This window comes from Caloenas nicobarica, chromosome 4 (assembly GCF_036013445.1).
Source record: "Caloenas nicobarica isolate bCalNic1 chromosome 4, bCalNic1.hap1, whole genome shotgun sequence".
NCBI classification, from domain to species: Eukaryota; Metazoa; Chordata; class Aves; order Columbiformes; family Columbidae; genus Caloenas; species Caloenas nicobarica.
Genome location: NC_088248.1, coordinates 54,152,887 through 54,172,269, shown reverse-complemented (window position 1 = coordinate 54,172,269; position 19,383 = coordinate 54,152,887). Strand labels below are relative to the sequence as shown.

Sequence of the window (19,383 nt, the reverse complement as noted above, 5' to 3'; positions counted from 1 at the left end):
TTTAAAAGGTGGTGAGAGGTACATTGTTTTGTAAAACAATATGCTGATTAAATAGCTAACCTCAAAGATAACATTTTTTAAAAGTCCCCATGCAAAAAGAGATTGAAAATCCTGGCCAAGTGGCTGGGTTTGTATAATGCAGTTGATATGCTGAGATTTTCGTCTAAGCCAAGCAGCTCATGGCTGAGCTGCAAACTGGACCCAGATACCTGTGTCTTAGGCATCACGACTCCAGGAGAACTTGTGTTGCCTGTAACGTTTGTCCTTCTCCTGCCGAGACCCAGATTTCTGTAGGATTCACTGATGACCCTCGAGTCAGCCTGGGAGTGGCTGTGAAGCTTTTTCCAGCATCTGGTGGTGGCGTTGGGAAGGGGAGCATCGGCCGAGGCTGATGGTGGGAGGTGGCGTGACAGAGGCTGATCCAGCCGTGGCCAAGGGAGCTGCTGGGATGCAGGTGTAGGCATCTGGTTTGGGCTTAGAGCATAACAGGGAATTCCCTGTTTCCCAGCTTTTGGATCAGATAGCAGCTTTTATCTCATGCCTTGGTCATATGAGCAACCAGGGTCTGGGAGGGGAGATAACCTCTCCAAAGCATGCATACATTTGGTGTGGCTCCATGCAGTTCAGAAGTTGCACAGCTGGATGTTTCTAAACTTTCAGTTTTAGAAGAGAGTTCATTTAGCCTTCTGTCCCAAGAGCAAAAAGACTGAATTTTGAGCCCAGTGGGAAATGTAGAAAATGTTTTAATTGCAGGAAGTACTGTTTTAATCTGAATTTCATAGATATATGTGTATAACAACGCTGACCTTTGGCTGGATTTTGTTTCTGGGCTTTTTCCTGAAGAAGAGTTAGATATTTAAAACCTATTAGCTCCTCTTCAAAAATAAATTGAACTCTTAAACAGAATTCTGAGATGAATCTTTGGCATCTGTTCATTGAATCAAATGAATATTAAAAAATTCCTAGCTAAACCACAAATGGTTACATGAGAAATACTAAAACAAAAAGCAGCTGAAATGTTTCCAAACACATTTTTAAAACATAAATTTGTTTTTATTTTGCAGCTTCCTTCAAAAGCCTTCGATATAGGTTATGGTCAATGTTCAAATCCAGTTAAATTATTCAGATTTTTTTTTGGTTTGTTTTATTTGCTACTTGATTTTTAAAGATTCAATGAATATAAAAATTGTATTGAATATTTGTGATATTACTATTTAACACAGCTTAGATGTGGCAGCCACTGATACCGATGAGACTGAAGTTTGTGACTGGAGTCAGCTGCCTGCTGTCCTGCATCAGGACCTGGTTAGTCACACAGATGCAAGCCACAAACCGTTTGTTAGCAGCGCAACCTCATGGTCTCACCAATGTGTATAGATTCTTTGCAGACGACAGTCTTGGAAGGGGCCAGGGAACTGTCGCCCTTTCGCTTTCTGCTTCTCCTCCTCCCTCACACCCTCAGCCTGCACACTGGAGGCTCTGCCAATACTTCCCAGCTCCCTCCTACTCCCTGGGGTTGCAGTCAGCCGAAGAGCTGGCAGGTTTGTTGCTGATGTTTCTTTTTTTCCAAGCTAATTACAAACACCCTCATCAGTATCTCGTTCAGTGACTATGTCAAATTTTTTTTTTTTTTTTAAATTTGGAAAGGTACTATTTCAGAGGGTTTTTTTAGGCGCTGGTCTCCTAGTCTTAAGGTGACTTGGAGCAGAAATTCAGTTTTTGCTGCATTGTTGAGAATATGGAAATAGTTCTGACTTCTAAAGTATGGGAAAAATTATTTTAGTGGTATTTGTTTATGCTAATATTGCAGTCAGTACACACCTTGTTTTGTTTACTAAATATCTTCTGAGGACTGCAGATTTTGTTTGTTTTGATTGTGAGACATGCAAGTGTTCATCCCTGGGAGGCTGCTCTGAATTTGCAAACTGATAAAACCTGTCGAATGTGTTAGGTGGAGCGATCATTTTGTCTGTTAAGTTGTTGGTTGTATTTAGCTGTCGAATGAATGCAAATCAACAACATGAAGATTTAAAAGCCTTTTGTATAGATAGATAAAATAATGATAGATTATAGATAGATTAAAAAATTATTTTTGTGCATAAGGCCATCAAGAAGTTGTGTAAGATCTAGCAATGACTTGGAGAAAATCAGCCATTTATAATAAAATTGATATAATCAGGAAAATCTTTGTTTGATTTTTTTCCCATCTGGTCACTGCTGTTACTACAAGCAGAAGGAACAAAGGGGTTTGTTTATTTTAGGGCACTTGAAAGAAGCAGCAAATCTCAACCTTCTTGCCCGGTATGGGAGTTACTGGCTGCAGACAGTAGCACCATCTTTAATTCTTGTACAGAAATGGGCTGCAAATAGCTGAACTGGTTAAGACACAGCTCCCTGTTTAGAACTGAATGGCTTAGTTTTCACTAATCTTAATAGAAGTTGGGATGGTTGTTATTACCTTTGGATCAAATACCATGTGCCTAACTGAAAATGAATGAGAAACCGAACTGGAAGCTCAAGGGATGTACATTAGTTTCCCCTCCTGGGTGGAAATACTTATTTTCCATTCTTAGCGTAGAAAACTGGGTAAACCAGAGGAAATATGCTACTATGACTATAACAGCAACAGTGAGACAATAAAAAATGAGAAGATAGGTACATGGGTGGCAACAGCAAACCAGAGAGGTTTGAAGAGGGTCACAGCAATGTCAGTGAAGATGAAGGCATCATGAGTTAGCATTAGGAATAGACAGAAATAAACTTTGCATTTTCACTTTTAGTTGTTACAGCTCATCTAAATGCATCAGCTTGGATTTCTGTTCTTTCTATTTATTGGGTTTTTCCTCATTACCCGCATGTGGTTTATTTCATAAGAATAAATCACAAGAGTTATGGGTCCTGTGTGATCATGTGAGTCACTGACTGTCCCTGCGCAAGTCTTTAAAAAGACTTTGCCTTTCACCTGAGTAAGCACCTCTGCTCAGCTTTGCAAGGGTTATCTTGTGAATTGTTTTAGAAGAAACAAATGGCACATTTGGGCATCTAGATGTAGTGGCCTGCTTGTGCTTAAGAGGTCTGCAAAAGATATCACTGTCTGTTGATGTAGCAAAGGACAGCATATTTGTTATTTAATTTGTCTGTTCAATACCACTTTTTAATATTGGCTTTAGACAGGGCCATTCCATTTTCCCTTGCTATCCAAAGCCAAAAAAAATGCTACTAAAATGCAAAAATATGAGATCATTTAATCTGAAGTTGTCTCTACAAAATCCTGCTTCAGTTCCTCTAACAAGTGGCCAAAATCACTCCTATCCTACAGAGTTAAGCCGAGAGAAGAGGGGAGAAAATGGCACAACTGGATCATGGAGAGGATGTGGGTTTGTGCAGCAGCTCAAGAGGCAGCTCAGGCCTAGATGGGGGCGTGCTAAACTCTATTCTAAGCCTGACTTCAGTTGTCTAAATGTTCATTTGCATTTGCTGTCTGGTTTAAATTGTAAACTCTGCTACGTAAAAACAAAGTTTGAAAGCAATGTATCTGGTTTTAGCCCAGTAACCAAAGACCACAAAGTAACTCATTTTTTATTAGTCTTGGAGAAAATTCTAGCATTTGCTGGCTTGTGGTTTGGATGCAATACATACAAAAATAGTATTACTTTTTCTGAGGTTGAATCTGTTTTGTATTTTTTTTTTTATAGTAGACATCCAATTTTGTTCCATTATATAATGATTCTTCAGACAGGCAGTAAGAAGACACAATTAACTCTTGAGACACTATTTAACTTGATAATTCTGTACTAATGCAAATGCCTTTGCATTACACAGTGTCAGGTCATGAAGATAAAAATGAAATAACTAGAATGAGTGTTGTGAGGCCTTTTCTTGTCTTCCTGGAGTTTGGACAAACATTAGTTTTGTAATTTTTGGAGACAGCAGCTGCAGGAGTTAACCTGCATCAAAAGGATTTACATGTAGCTCCTAATGGATAAAGTGCTTTCTGTCTGCAACTTAATTTTTATCCTCATCTGTCTTCTCTTATTTTTACCCAAGTCAAACTCTGATAAAGCAGAGAAAATTTTTACACAGGCTTCATCTGAAAGTGATATGCTAAAATTCACAGGATGCAATGCTATGCAATCAAGGCATCTAGCACTGCTTGCCCTTCTCTTCCTCCTGCTGCCTCACCTCTGCCATTTACCAGGTGTTGAGGCATCAGGAAGATTAACTTTCTCTCTTTTAACATCCTTCTGTTAAATTCCTTTGTTCCCACATAAGAGTCTGTCCTACTAAATGTTTGTAACTGCTGGTGTTCTGTGATTGAAGAAAAAGATCTCCTTTTGTTGCTGAGGGGTAAAAATCATCAGTGTTTTGAAAGGTAGAAAGTTCTCAGTATAAACAAGTATCACTTCAAGCTAATTGGGAGAAAATTTCCAGCAGTTCTTTTAAGTGTGGAATTAAAGTGCAAATTATGCAAAACACTACAAAAGTGCTGGACTTAAAAGTTATTTGGCCAATCTTTGCAGTGTATGGTAAAAACAGATGGTTGGAGAGCGTGCTGGTATTCCTGTTTTGGCTAAAAAGAGCCAGCTCATACTCAGATACCTGGTGCCTTTCTTAACGTACAAAACCGGCAATGGTAGGCTCGATACCAGAAGAAAAATTAGCTTTAAGGCAGATTACCCTGGCATAGCTAAATCAGGCGATGATTGCAAATGTATCAGCAGACCAGTCTTGGCAAAATAACATTGGTTTTCCAGTGGCCTCTCCAACTCCTTATAAACCTTTCCATATTCTGGTGAGCAGTCTGCCCCTAGACACGGAGTGAAAAATTAGAAAGCATATTCAGAAACTGGACTGACTGTTAAGATGAAACTGTTCAAATTTCAGTGAGGTGTCAACTGATGCTTTTGCTGCAAATAAACCTCTGTTTCTTGCTCTTTTTGTGTTTTTCTTTTGCCTTCTCATGAGAAGTCTCAAACATTGTCCTTAATTCCAGCTGACAGGTTTTTATCAGACAGCTGTTCCTGGTAGCTTGCTGTAGGTGGCTGCTGCTTCCAGCCTAAGCTGGGCAGTATTTAGCACGAGAGGTTTAGAATTTGCACCTATTAGAGTCAGCTGATTGCAAGAGACACTTTTAATTTTAGCCAGGGAGAAAGAAGCTTTGGGTTCTTCCTGAGCTTTCGCTTTTAAAACATCACAGGGGTTATCACCCGAGGTTTTAATATGGCTTTGGTGCACTTGCAGACAGTCAGGATTTAGAAATTATATGAGCATGTGAACTCAGCAACAAAGCTCCTGCTGTCATGCAGACAACTTTTCACATTAAAACAAGGGGAGAGAAATACAATTTCCTAGAAGTAAATGCCTTCTCAAAAGCATGTTATGCAGTGTTGTCAAAAAAATGTTGACTGATACACAGAATATCTCTATTATTTAAATATGTTGTAGCAGTTTGGGGGGGGTTGAGGGGGATTATTGTGAGTTGTGGTTTTTTGTTTGGGTTGTTTTTTCTTTAATTTGTTTTGGTTTTCCATGTTGTCTGTAATTTTGCTTGTAGATTAGGCAGGTATTCCTGTTCTGACAGTTCTGGTTCATTTTCTTGTTTGTAAGACAGTAATGCTCTTCCACAGTTGGAAGTACAGTATTGCTGATGAGTGCCACATAACACTGTCAATACCCATGTGCTTTTTAATAGGAATGGAGAAAGTTGATAATTATATTTATTTGTCTTTATTAATAACAATACTGTTTGGATAACATGTGAAAATTGAAAATAACTTATTTAGGAAAGTAACTTAAAGAAACTTTATTTCCCTTTTTTATAGTTGTATGATTAATGAATAGTTTCAAGATCACTGGATTTTTTTTCAGATTTGAAGAAGGTTGGTCAGTGTACATGAGTGTCAGGAGGTATGGGGTAAACCAATGTGCTCATAAAGAACTTCAATCATACTTTTTCTCTCATTTTGACAGCTGAAAGTTGTGAATTAATCAACTAATTCTGAAAAAAGCTTTGCAACGCAATGATGATAATATTATTCAAATATTATTACTTTTCCATGTTGAGTCCTGCATTTGAGTTGCCTTCTTGGCATGAGTGAGCTACTCCGGATTGCTAATGTGAGGGAAGCATTAAAATGTTCATGGGACAGGTCTGATTCTGCCAGGGAAGCGGCCAACTGAAAAGATTTCTTGGAATTGTAGAAATGTAGCAAATGTTTTGAAACTTGCAGTTCTTATTGTTTAGATTGGAAACGTTAAACATGTTTTTAATAGGCTCCTTTTCCACTATTAAAGCATTACAATGAAATAATTACATTCCTCTCAAGCCATTTTAGACTTGACTTGGTTTCCACTAACGGTAAAAATAAAAGTTACAGCAGTTAAAATAGTTGTCAGGTTTTCTTCTCTCTTCAGTAATTTATTTACTACAAGGCTTAACTGACAAATTTTATGGAAGGCGCATTTCTTTTATTCTTCTGCCTGTGTTTGAACCAGATGCTTGATCTAATTGTTCCTAGTGTTTGCTTCACTCAGCAATAAACAGGGAAGAGAAGGAATGTTAGTGCAGCTCATGGATTCGATAAGGAGAGGTCGCTCGGTCGGTGCTGTGCTCCTTGGTCAGGTCTCGCGCGGCTTCGGAGCTGGTGCTGCTGGAGCCGTCGCTGCCGGCGTCCTGCATAATGCATGGGCCTGAACCCATGGAGGCAGCAGGTGCTCCCGCAGTAGAAAAGAGCAGTGTTTGTTATTGTTGTAAGCACCATCAATCCTCCTCCCTTTCACCCTCTGTCCTCAGTGTCCTCCAAACAAAGTCTGCCTGTATCTGCAGCAGCAGGGGAGAAAATAGCAACAACCCACCCTGTGTAATATTGCTGTTTTCCGTCTCAGGGGCAACCTGGTAAATAGGCCTTGATTTGATGATCTGGATCTGTAAGTGGCATGTTTATCATTGCAAGGGACAACAATACTGATTTATGAACTCAATTTAGCAGAAAACTGTATTGGTACCTATGTGTAACCACCCTATTCCAGCTAAATAGGATAAATGAAAAATGGCTTTCAATTCTAGTACTCATTATGCACTGCCCCTGTGGGAGCAATCTGCTGAAAGATAGGTCTAAACATTCTCTAGTTGAGGAAAAATGTATTTTTGGGAGGAGGAAAGGAGAGAAGCAAAGAGTGCAGAAGGGAGAAAAAAGAATAAGAGGTTCTTTTTCTTAGTTTTGTTTAAACAGATGGCTGTTCTTGGAAGTGCCTTTTCAAGAGTAGGCTGTGATCTGAAATCTTATAGAAGTACTTTCTTTTCTAGTCAAAGGCAGTCAAATCTACCACCGTATCATGTCCACTTGCTCCAAAATATCAGTTGATTCTAGCTATTCTTAGGTGTTTCTCTTGTCTGGAGCATTAATGGCAGCCACTATTTCCTTCTGTAGGGCTATTGGCTCTCCTCTTAAGGTCTGGGACATGGGAGGCACGGAGCCAAGTGGAAGAGAACAGAAAACCAGTTTACTCCAGTAGAGGTTGCAGTAGGCTTTCTATTCTGCTTGTAATGTCATCATAATTGGAGAGAAACAGGTGTTCTGTTTCAACATACCTTCCTATTTCTTTTGTTTGTTTCTTCCTTTATGGCAGCATTCTCTTTTTGGGTGTGTTACCCTCTCCAGTTCTCATGCAAGGTGTGAGGGGAGAAGAAAGGGGTTTTTCCATTGCTATAAGGTGGGTAAAGTGAATGAGAGTGTCACTGGGAACCAGTAATTGTTTGTGGATTGCAGCATTATTACCATTTCTTTTGCTTTCTAGAGTATCTGGCAGCAGTGATGGCATTTGAGGAGCAAGCCTTCTGGTTGCTTGCTCTGTTTCTTGCTCCTTGATCAGCTTTGTCACGGCTTCAGAGCTGGTGCTTCTGGAGCCATCGCTGTCAGTGTGCAGCAAAATACTGTAGGTGCCTTGCCTCTTCGATGGACCCCTTGTATGTCCGTTGTAGGTTATGCCCACTCCTTGTATTTGGTTCCAGCTCCTGGATGAACTTAGGACTCCCACTGTAGCCTTGTTTCCAGTCCTGCCTCTGGCCCTGTCTCCTTTTGCTCCTGACTGGACTCGCTGAACAGGACCCCAGACCCAGTTCATCTCTTTGCCGTGTCTGGTGCCACAGGTGGGCCTTGTTACCAATACCTGGCTTTACCTTCCACTTCATGCCCTGTGTGAATGTTGCATTGTTGAGGACATAGCCTGTGCTGGGACCATCTTTGTCTCCTGGTTTGCCTGCCCTTGGAGAGCAGATGGCCCTTGCTGCTCCCTGACAGCACTATGAGTATAGCACCACTTTTGCTTGGTGGCCAAATGATGTTTAAAAACTGGCTTAGCTGGAAAAGCATTCAGAGTGTGAATGCTTTTCCTTAACTTTGTCTCTATAGAGGCAGGAACAACACAGATCTGCATCCAAAGAGTTATTAATGAAGGCCGCAAAAGTGCGTGACTGAATTAGGTTAGCATTCTTTCTGCAGGAAAGTGGCTAATTTTTCTTCATTCAGTGATTTTTGAAATGCACTTTTTTGTCCTGTTTAGAAGCTGGTAGTTGTGCGTTTTGTTTGCGAGTGACTGTAAAGCTGTGGTGCGCAGCTCTGTTCCTGCTGGAGAATGTGCCAAGTGGCGATCCAGATTTCAGAGAGAACATCCAAGGAGCCCAGATATTGCTTTCAGAAGTGTTGTTTTTTGGTTTTAGGGTTTTTTTTTTCCTCTTTGCCTTTTATTTGAAAGGAGTGAAGTTTTGCAGAGTTATATTGACAGTAGATAGAATTATGCTTTCCAGTGGTATCTGTATGAAGTGACTTATTCCCCATAGGCAGTTTCCTGCTTTGCTTGCTTTGGGCTTCCAGCCTTATTGTCTGGAGCACCAGGTCTTAAAAATGCCTTGCTGAGCTATACTTATATATATACATATATATATATTTAAATTGTACAGACTGTAAATGGGACACCTTACACATGGACTTGTCTTGATATGACTTGATGACATTAAATTTAAAAACTTCAAGGTAGACTGCTGCCTAGTGATGCTCATCATTGGCATTTCAGAGGCTTCACTGAGACATAAACAAGTTAAGTGTCATCTTTAAATGCCTGGTTAAATTCAGTAATGGTTTGCTCAAGTGAACACCTAATTTCTTCAAAAAGGGAAGCTGGTGTCTCCTAGCAGACATTTTTCTTTGCAAAAGCTCAGTAATTACTGAGCTTTGGCAGTCTGTTGACAGTGTTTAATGACAAGCTGAAGTGCTTCTAGTGTTGGGCCTCTCTAACTTGCAGCTTCCTGTATGATGATATTCTTGTCTCTGTCCAGCTTTAAACGTATGCAGTTTTAAAGCTGCCTGCCAAAATGCACATTCCTGGCAAAAATCAATGCGCTGGTGTCAAAAATTCGCTCATCCAAGAAGAAGTAGTGCAGTGGTCTTGTAAAACACAAATGCAGTGATAATGTAAAATAGGGTTAGAGCAGTGTGAAGTGGGGATTAACAAATCTAGATACTACAGTGATCCCATCATCTCCTACAGAGCTGTTGATCTCTTCATTGCTTTGGGGGTGAGACAAGACGTTGGGCTCAATGAGGAGTCTGCTGCCTGTGTTTTGCTTTGCTTCTGCAGCTGTAATTAGTTGACACAGCTTTAAACACCTCTGATTCAGGACCGTCTAAGCTTTCTAAAGCTGGAGAAGACAAAACAGAGGGTTTTATTAGCAGATGTTTCAGTTTCAACATGTAGATGATGCAATGTAGCAGATATTTTGGAGGAGCAGTTTTCCGAGACCACTGCCACTAGAAAAAGGAGTTAAAGGATAAACCAATGTCCATTCTAATTCTTCGTTATTTTAGAGATGGCCAGAAACCCAGTTTCCTGTTTTGCTGGATAGTTGCTAGTGTAATCAACCTGAGGCAAAGGAAAAAATTTCTCCTGGCCTTTGCCAAAAAAGCTTTGGCTTGGTGATAAAATGTGATGCTGGCATGTATTGGTCTGACAGCTACTCTGAGTTCAGTAGCCAGAGCTTGAGTTATCTCTCTCTCCATCAGCACTGATTCCAGCTTCAAGAAGCATCGTGTTAGGGAAATAATAACAGCTAAATCAATAGTTACTGCTATTGAGTCTAGTTTCCTGTATACACTTCGCATCTTCATGCAACTAAAGATGGACAATAGAAGGCAACGCAGGTGCTTCTCTGCCCCTGGCAAGCCTCTGGGAATTGCACTCAAGAGGTTGGTAAATTCATAACAATTTAAATCAGTCTTCCGTTTTTCAGTTAGCAGACTGCTTGTTTAGCCTGGTGGGGTAGGAAAATAAGACCCAGGGAAAAGGTATTCATCATAGCTCGTAATTATTAGTCATCTGTTCCTCTTCCCTTCAGAAGTGCAGGAACTACCATTAAGTACTGGTTCACCCTGAACTGGGGTAGGTTGTGCAGTAGTAGAAGGGGGAACCGAACAGGGAGCTTTCTCCAGAGGGTGTAGAGGAGCAAGGCCAAGCTCTCCAGACAGCCAGGACTAGATTAAACAAGGACCTCAGATTGACGAGGTGTGTTCTGTGCTCTTGTCTTCTGGTTTGTTACGTTTGTTGGCTCCACATCGAACATGCCAATCCTGATCTTTGCTCCTCTGACCACCTGTGTGGGATCTTGCTTTTACAGAAAAGAGTATAGAGCTAAGGAACGTATAATTATGGTAAGATCTAGCTTCCATTGGATGCAAGTTATTTTCCTGAAATAATACTTCATTCCTCTGTCTACCTAGTCAAGAAGGAACATGAATGCTTGACTGATAAATCTACAGCAGGAGCCTACAACTCCCCCTTCCTTAATTCACATTAAAGCTAACAAAAATATGATTGATCCCACAGTACAGGAAATAAGTTTTTCTCATATAGCTGCTTTTTTTTTTTTTTTTTTTTTTTGTAAGCAATGAAAAGAACCCTAAATTGAACCACTGATTAAAACCAGGTATCTTAGGGTGTTCTGTCATGTCTGTCATCTGGTATCTAATTTTGATAATACTTCTTGAAGTACAGATAAGAAGTTGGTTACCCATAAAGCAATGATGCAATACCAATTTACTGACTGTCAAATACAAATGTAATGCAACAGATGACCTGCTGCTAGGTGAAGCTCTCACGGTTTGCGCTGCAGCCAGGAGAAGTCTGGCCGAAGTCGCTTTTAAGTTCTCTCCTGCTGTGCTTTGCTCTCTTTCTCCGCAAAATATTCAACCTCCAATGAAGCATTTTCTGCCCCACCCCACCTCAAAGGGAAGGCTGACACATTTGGCAATGCACCTGGGAATGTATACAAACAACATTAGGGAGGGGAGATGGAAAAGGAGGTTGATCTTACTCTGTCATGAAATTTTAACACTCCTTAGCAGCTTGCCAGCCAGGCAGGATTACACTACCAGATGTCCTGGCAGAAATGTGCGTGGCTCTGCATGATCATAAATCCAAACAACGTATGGCAACCTTGCGTGTATGATACTGCTGTTAGCAATGCAGAATTTCCGTGTGGAAAGCTCTGGTGATGGGCAGGATTAGTAAGGACAAAACCTTCCCAGGCTTTGAAGCCTTAGGTAGGTAATAGCTGCTGATGGTGGCCATACGTTGATGGGAAAAGGAGGAATATAGAGATGCCTGTGCTTTATCAGCAGCGGTAAGCCTCGTTTGCTTGCAGTTGTCTTCTCCTCTCATGTCTCGGCCTTTCAGCAGGCAGCATTGTAGTGCAGTTGCTCAGAGGCTGATCTCTTCTCTCTGTTGGTGTGTACAAAAACACTGAGAGGTTGTTGGCAAAGACCTGTGAAGCTCAAGGCCTGAGTCAACAGAGCAGCGCTGCTGCAGCAGTTCCAAGTCGGCTTGTGGTTGGTCTTGAGTGTCAGTTGAGCTCTGTTGTCTTCATCTTTGTAAGTTCTTATTAAATAGGAAGAACAGGGATGGTGGAGGCTTGGCGTAGAAGTTTGTCTTGTGCATTTATTTTCCTCTTCTTTTTGTGTTTCTTTTGTCACGTTTCCTAAATGGGGTACTAACTGAACCTGTTCTTTTAGTCTACACATTAAATATAATTGCATGTGTCTATTTATAGGATCATTTCCTCACTAAACTATGCAAAGAATTGGAAAAAATTAGCTGTTGTGTTTGTTTGTTTGTTTGCTTGGTTTTTAGTTGTTTCTCCCTTCATATAAATGAGCACTCACTGGTATTGTGTGGCAAATAAATAATTCTTTTGCTGAGGACTCCCAATGCCTTTGGTGGCCCAATTTTGAGTATGTTTGTGTCAGAGGGTATGGTTTTCCCGTGCTATGCATTGATACCAAACTATCAGCTAACCCAACTGACAATGTAGCAGACGGAAATTTAAAGCAAATGGAGGAGAATATGCTATCCCCTGTTTTATTCTGTTGTTGCTAGAAAAAAAAAGTTCCTATGAAGTGTGAAAAAGAGCAAGTCAACTCTGTGGCTCTTTAAAGAATAGTACAAGGCTGAATAGCTAGAGGAAAAGAACAAAGGGGACTTCAGCATGGCTAGTTAACTTTGCAAATTGCAGTTAAACTTAAGTGACCAGAAAGTGGAAGATCTGAAAATAAATAATGTTAAGTGCTTTCTTTGCAGATTAATCTTGCTACCCAAGTGTGAAATCTCTCCCCTTCCTCCCATGCATTCTTTAAATTTTCAAGTTCCGTACCACAGAATTTTGCAGGTTCATTGCTGGCTACATTAGTCATTCTGAGCTCGTGCTAGTTTTGTCCTGAAGAGCAGAAATACACACTAAAGATATTTAAATTTGTTGCAATTTTATTGATTTTAGTACTAAATTACCTCAATACTGCAATGCCTTGGAAAGCTTTGTGCAGAGTGCTTGTCATCATCCAGCTTTCCTTGAAGTTAGGTCCACCTGAACCAGTGTTTGTAGCTCTTGGGAAGCTCCATTCATGCAGTCTTCAAGTTTATCTGTGCTAAATCAGCTAGCTTCCTAATATTTGTAGTAAAGCTGTTTAGAACTGGCTTATATTGCTATAATTATAGCAATTTAAATCCCTCTGCCATGTAGTAAGAGACAGGGAGTTCATGCATAGATTATGTGTTCTGTCCACTTCTGCAGACAGAGCAAAGCATTGCATGTGCAGGACATGGCAGAACCAGGAGCTGGTGAAGGGTGTCCAAGTTCCATTGCACTGCCATGGCAATATGGTACATCTCTAGTCTGCAAATGCAAATCACAGAATCATTTAGGTTGGAAAAGACCTCTAAGGTCATTGAGTCCAACCATTAACATAACACTGACTAAAAAGCTGTCTTTAAATTCATCGCTGTTGTTTAGTTCAGAAATCTCTATCCTACATGAAGAAGGAATTTAACTTGCATATTCATGTTATTAGCTCAAATGATATGTCTGAAATGGGGAAGTAGGAATTTATTACTCTAGAGGTGCCAAATCCTGACGCCCTAAAAACTGTCATGCTTCTTTTGGCGGTGTGTGTTCCCTGCTGCTTACATGATACAGCGCTTTCTATTGAAGTGCCTGTGGTTATTACAGTTTAGGCTTTACTTTCACATCTTCCTGAAGTAAAAGCAGTATGTTTTCTAGTTAAGTAGCAGGGTGGGCTCTTTTCCTTTAAGTAAAAAATTATTTAGGGGAAAATACTGGTTGTACAAAATGGAAATACAGTGTATGCATGTACAAAGAAATGAACAGTACCAAACTTTTTGAAAATCTTTCTTTCCTTGCCGTCATGCTTCACAAGCTCTCCAAAATGCATAATGAGTAACAAAGACCTCTCCCTGCCGTGCCTATATTTTTGTTCACTGCTTTACGTGCTATTTTCAGATGTGTACATAGAAAATGAAGCTAACTATTTTCAAAGTGTTGTCCCTGATGACTTTGTGTTTGTTCAACTACTTACATCTTGTTGGCTGAGATAAATTTCACCTGAGGCCAGCTTTTGCTCACTAATTTGTCACCTTTTCTTTTTCATGCCCTTTAGCTATTTTGACACCAGAGGCTTTGCAAGTTCCATCTCAGGAAGCACCAGCAGCAATACAAAGCGCAAGGAAAACAATGTGAACTGAAGCTTAGTGAAAATAGAGTTGTGTAATATGGCACTGGTTAGTGGCTGGATGACAGCCATCCTTGATGACATAAATTTAGTGGCATGCGTAACTGCAAAGAACAAAGGAGTTAATCAGCAACAATACTGTATATAAGAAGTGTTACTGTGTGTAAACACATATTAAAGTTGTTGCCATAAGCTTGTGATAGAGTCAGTGTGCTGTGGTCTAGGCTCCTAACATTCCTCTTGGAAAAACTTTTATTATTCATTTTAGGTTTGTTTTCTGGGTTGTTAAGTGTCAGCGAATCTGAGAAATGCGTCTGGCAGTCAAATAATTGCCCTGGTTTGAAGACGCTTGCAGCTTTTTACAGAGAAGAAAATATCATCCAGATGACGAACAAAACCAGCTCCTCCTCACATAAATGAAGCACAAAAATAAATGAGATTGTGTTTCGCCTCTGTTCTCTATTTTTTAAGCTACAGTATGATATAGAAAGAAAGCTCTTTTCCTCTAAGCTTTATAGAACTTATTAAAGAAGTGGCGCTTTTTTTTTTTCTGTAATTGTTAGCAGGATACAGCTTGTGGTTTGCCTTTAAGGTGCATTATTCTAGCTTTTAGTCTCTGCAGTGCAGGAATACAAGTGTACCGGCATTGCAGAAGTGAATAGGGAACTCCTGTGGATCCTGCTTCCTCCTGCACTGCCCGAGTGTGCTGCTTCGCACCGTTCGCTGGGGGTTTCATCCAGCAGTCAGACTAGAGGCTTTTCTTCCAGAGACAGAAGAAGATAAGCTGGTAGGAACAGACCAGTGCTCCGATTTATGCCATGAACATGGTCCTGTGACACTTGCAATGGTTTTTTGATGCCACAGGTAATGCATATGCTTTCCTTTTCACACGGGCTTGGGCAAACTTTAATATGCACTCAACTATGTGGTACTCTGTTGACAAATATGAGAGTGTCAAACATTTTGCCTGAAGTCACTTTAAATCCTCACTTCTCTGGCTGTCAGCGCACTGAGCAAAGGTTGTCTCGGACATGTGCAGGCGGCTGGCCTGTGGGTCTGCTGGAGTTGTTCCTGAGGGTACGGCCCAAAGTGGCCTCCTGCAGACAGCCAGGTGCATGCACACGTGTATGTGTGTGCATACACCAAGAAACTGAGCTCTGATTTTCTCTGGAGAAGGGGGACCCAGCTTCTTGGTCCTCTCAGTCCCCTTTTGGGTTATGTCTGTGACTTATAATGTCATTTTCATGCTAATTTTTAGTTTCTAGCTTTTCTCTGTTGAACTGTTCTTACATTTTAATTGGTTAAATCAGGAGGCTTGTAGCTGATTAATGTTTTGTCTCTGCAGCTGGATCATCTAGAACAGGCATAAATCTTTCCATGCCTCATTTACTTCCAGTTCCTCTTCGAACAGACATGCACTGTTCCTGGACCTTCCTGTCTTTCCTCACCTGCTGTCAGTTTTTGTTGTACCTCTCGCTGGATGAATTATTGTTCCAGCTGTGCATTTGCATTTCTTGATTTTGTTCACGCAGCCAGAAATTATGTATGAAACCTTCCTACATCAGCAGTAACGACAGCAATCCTTAGGTGATGGCTTTTGACAGTGTCCTGGTTTCAGCTGGGACAGAGTTAATTTTCTTCCTAGTAGCTGGTATAGCGCTGTGTTTGGGATTCAGAATGAGAATAATGTTGATAATACAGTGATATTTTAGTTGTCGCATAGTAGTAGTCAAGAATTTTTCAGCTTCTCATGCTGTGCCAGTTGCACAAGAAACTGGGAGAGGTCACAGCCAGGACAGCTGACCCAAACTGGCCAAAGGGATATTCCATACCATGTGACATCATGCTCAGTATAGATTTTTGGGGAAGAAGAAAGAAAGGGGGGGGCATTCAGAGTTATAGTGTTTGTCTTCCCAAGTGACCATTATGCATGATGGAGCCTGGCTTTCCTGGAGATGGCTGAGCACCTGCCTACCCATGGGGAGCGGTGAAGGAATCCATTGTTTAGCTTTACACAGCTTTTGCTTTACTTATTAAACTGTCTTTATCTCCACTCACAAGTTTTCTCAGTTTGACTCTTCTGACTCTCCCATCCCACTGAGGGTGTGGGGTAGAGAATGAGCAAGTGGCTGTGTGGTGCTTGGTTGCTGGCTGGGGTTAAACCATGACAGGCACAAAGATTCTTACCTGAGCTGTGTTAACAGTTTCAGTACTGCTCTCTGTTGAATGAGGGTATTCAACAAGCGCATAAAATGATTGCCTTCCATAGCTGGAACGTTTGATGTTGAGGAGTGAAATATGAGGACTATAAATTTCTTTTTCTTTTTTTCCTTCATAGACGAAAAAAACCCTACACGTCAGGCTGTTATGAAACAGTTCTTCCTACTCCTTTCTATACTGTACTTTATTCTATGAATGAAATAAAAGTCAGTTTTAATGTACCCTATCTATCATTCATCCCAAATGCTAATGGTTTTATTGTCATGATTTCCCTCAGTCCCAGCAGATCAAGATTTAGAGATGATTTACTATGATTAGTGATAGTTTAGATGATTAGAGGTCACTTACTATTGGCAAATTGCATCTGGTTTCTTCTGAGGTGTGAGTGCAACATAGTGCCTTGGTTCTACTTCATGCATTTGCACAAAATATGATTGCCAACTGGTGTCTTTAGATACATTGTTCAGGGTATGGAGGGATTAAAGTTTGTACACTGTCATATCAGTTTGCTGGGAGAAGTTCCTTCGCATTGAAAAAAAACCAAGTGGGGGATTAGGTTTTAGGCTTTGCACTTGTATTTCAATTCAAAAAAAGTGTTGTTCTCTAAGACTGTGCATAGCTATAACCAGCATTTGTGAAGCTGGTACATTTGTGAATCCCGTGGGAAAGTGCCAAACTCGTCAGTTTTTATAAATTGCTGTCTTTATGACAGGAAAATGGGAGGGAAAGGGTCTTGTATCTGAATGGAACAGCAAGGAGAAAATGGGGACATAAGGACAGATGTGTCCCCAAGTCACTATTCTCTCTGGTGGAAGCGATGCCCAGAGCAAGGGTCTTGCTGAAAGATTGGACATGAGCCATGAGAATTCTATAAGCATCCGGTAAATTTTTTGGCTGGGTGAGGAGAAGACCTCCTGGAGGACAATTAAAAATGAGGCAGGTTTTTTTTTTTTACTTTGTTTTGTTTCTGTTCAGTGCTCTCTAAACATAGCAACTATTTTTTATATATTTGTTGGTGGTAATAAAAAGTATTCTTTACTTTTAACTGAACACGTCATTTGTTGAGAATGTTTTGAGGATGAATGGCAAGCCGTTGTCAACATGGTAGTGAGTCACAAATGGGGGTTCAGTCATGCTTGTAGCATCCGACACCCTCAGGCAAGATTGGGATTCCTAGACAGTTCCTAGATGGTCCATCCCTAAGCAGCACGGACTGGCTTAAGAGCTCATCATGCAGAATGTACCTCCTGGTGCAAGCACCCCTGACAGGCTGCAGACTGTGAGCAGGTGCCGAAACCTTGGCCCCCACCAAATTTGTATTCATGCTCACAGTTGACTTTGTGATGTGAAATATAATTTAACATGACCAGGAGTTTTGTGGCATGTATCTGAAGGGCTGTGACTCATGCAAGTACTTTCGATTGCCTTTGCTTATTAAGTTAAAGGCCAATATCTCAAGCCTGGTACAATATTTTTAACGTGATGCAAAAAAAAAAGCAGTAAGAATACATGGTTTCTCTAAATACAATAGTTTTAAAATTCAAAACACTATAGAATAAAACTTTTAAAATATTCTGAAGATTACATGTAGTTTTTGGTTTGTTGTTTTAGGGTTTTAATTCTAGAAAATAACTCTGTTATAATCTCTTAATTGCACTGGTCAGAGCAAATACTTTGTTCTATGTGTTAAGCAGCTTGATGACATGGGAAGGAGGAAGCTGGTTGACGGACGCGACTTAGTCCTTTGGCAAGGCCTGTAAAGCTCAGTTGTTTCCTATGGGGCAGATGCTTTAACCGAATGTTATGAATTGCTCTTGTAAAGTACACCTTTTAACAGATGTCATTTTCTGTTTCCCTCTACTCTTTTGCAGCAAGTGACAGGCAGAAGTTTTGGTGAGAAGGATTTTCGTTCTGGGTTAGAAAACGGCATTCTTCTGTGTGAGTAAGTAACATTTATAGTTTTGAGCCTTGGATACCATCTTGACTAAAGCTGAAATGAACTTTAGCTAGTATGTCCAATTGTTGGTTTCCTTTTGCATGTTTTGACATTGTGCACACTGGTATTTCACTGCAGCATCATTTCAGTGCCAAAGCTATTCTTATGGTGAGGAATGAAATGTGGCTTAAAGAAAACAGGTTTTGCAAAGTGCTTCCCTCACTCCGCCCTAGCTCCTTAGTTATGTAAAGTAAAAATGATGTTTGCTTTTTTGTTTCCTTTTATTTAAAGATGTTAACCACAGATTGGCAAATGGTGTTCCACACCTGCGTGCAGACGTCTCTGCTGCGGTAAAGCGTTTTGGACCAGCTCCAGGTCCAAGCACTGTCAAGAGTTAGCCATCTGAATACCATCAATACTCAGCTGCTTTTATAGTTTCTGGAAAGGTTAGGCATCCTCTAAATTTTACCTAAAGGTATATTTGAATGATGTGTTCTGTAGTTTTTGAACAAGAGATGCAAGTTAACTTTTGCACATTTCTCTCTGGTTTTAAAAACTAGTTTTAAGGCAGAGTCTTCCAAAAGCGTATTGTGGGCTTAGATGCTGAAGCTGGTGACTTTCAAGAGCAATTTAGAAGTGTGCCTTAATGCCTTTAGTTCTTTGAAATTCCCATGCAGGATGTCAGGAGTTTGGGATCTGAATCACCTGTATGGACCGATTTCTTTCCCTGGCATGCAGGGTTGTCGCTGAAGTTGGTAAACTCCGTCTTGCCCATCAGAAGGATGAAGCTGGTGCAGAACTGAATGCATATTGAAATTTATAAATGAGATCTCCTGAGATGTTTAGCAGGACCATTGCAGCTATTGGTTAAGTTTTTTACTATGAAAGCTACTGAAACCTGGAAAACTGTTTTCAGCAGTAGAGGTGAGCTGATATCCTGTAACTCAGCTCTAGGTAGCTTACAATAGATTTGAAATAATCAGTAAATACTGTTGTATATCTCACTGGTGTCATTAATCAGACAGCTTGAACTTCAGCTGTTAAAGGGGAAAAAACCACGAAGGAAATGGTATGATCTGGTTTGATTCTAGTTGCATGTCTTTGCTGAGGAGTTGCTTTGGGAGGAGGGAAGTAGTTGTTGATCAAAAGTTGTGT

At 40.5% G+C, this 19,383-nt stretch overlaps 1 protein-coding gene across 7 annotated transcripts in view; it reads left to right on the top strand.

Moving 5' to 3' along the window:
* LIMCH1 (LIM and calponin homology domains 1) overlaps positions 1 to 19,383 on the top strand; it is a 179,849-nt gene that overhangs the window by 48,716 nt on the left and 111,750 nt on the right. For 6 of the 7 annotated variants that reach the window (XM_065634935.1, XM_065634933.1, XM_065634938.1 and 3 more), the window contains exon 2: positions 18,164 to 18,234. In XM_065634935.1, coding sequence (XP_065491007.1) covers positions 18,164 to 18,234 — 71 coding nt within the window. Of the gene's footprint in view, positions 1 to 18,163; positions 18,235 to 19,383 lie in introns of those variants that run through there. The other variant, XM_065634940.1, reaches the window with a different exon arrangement.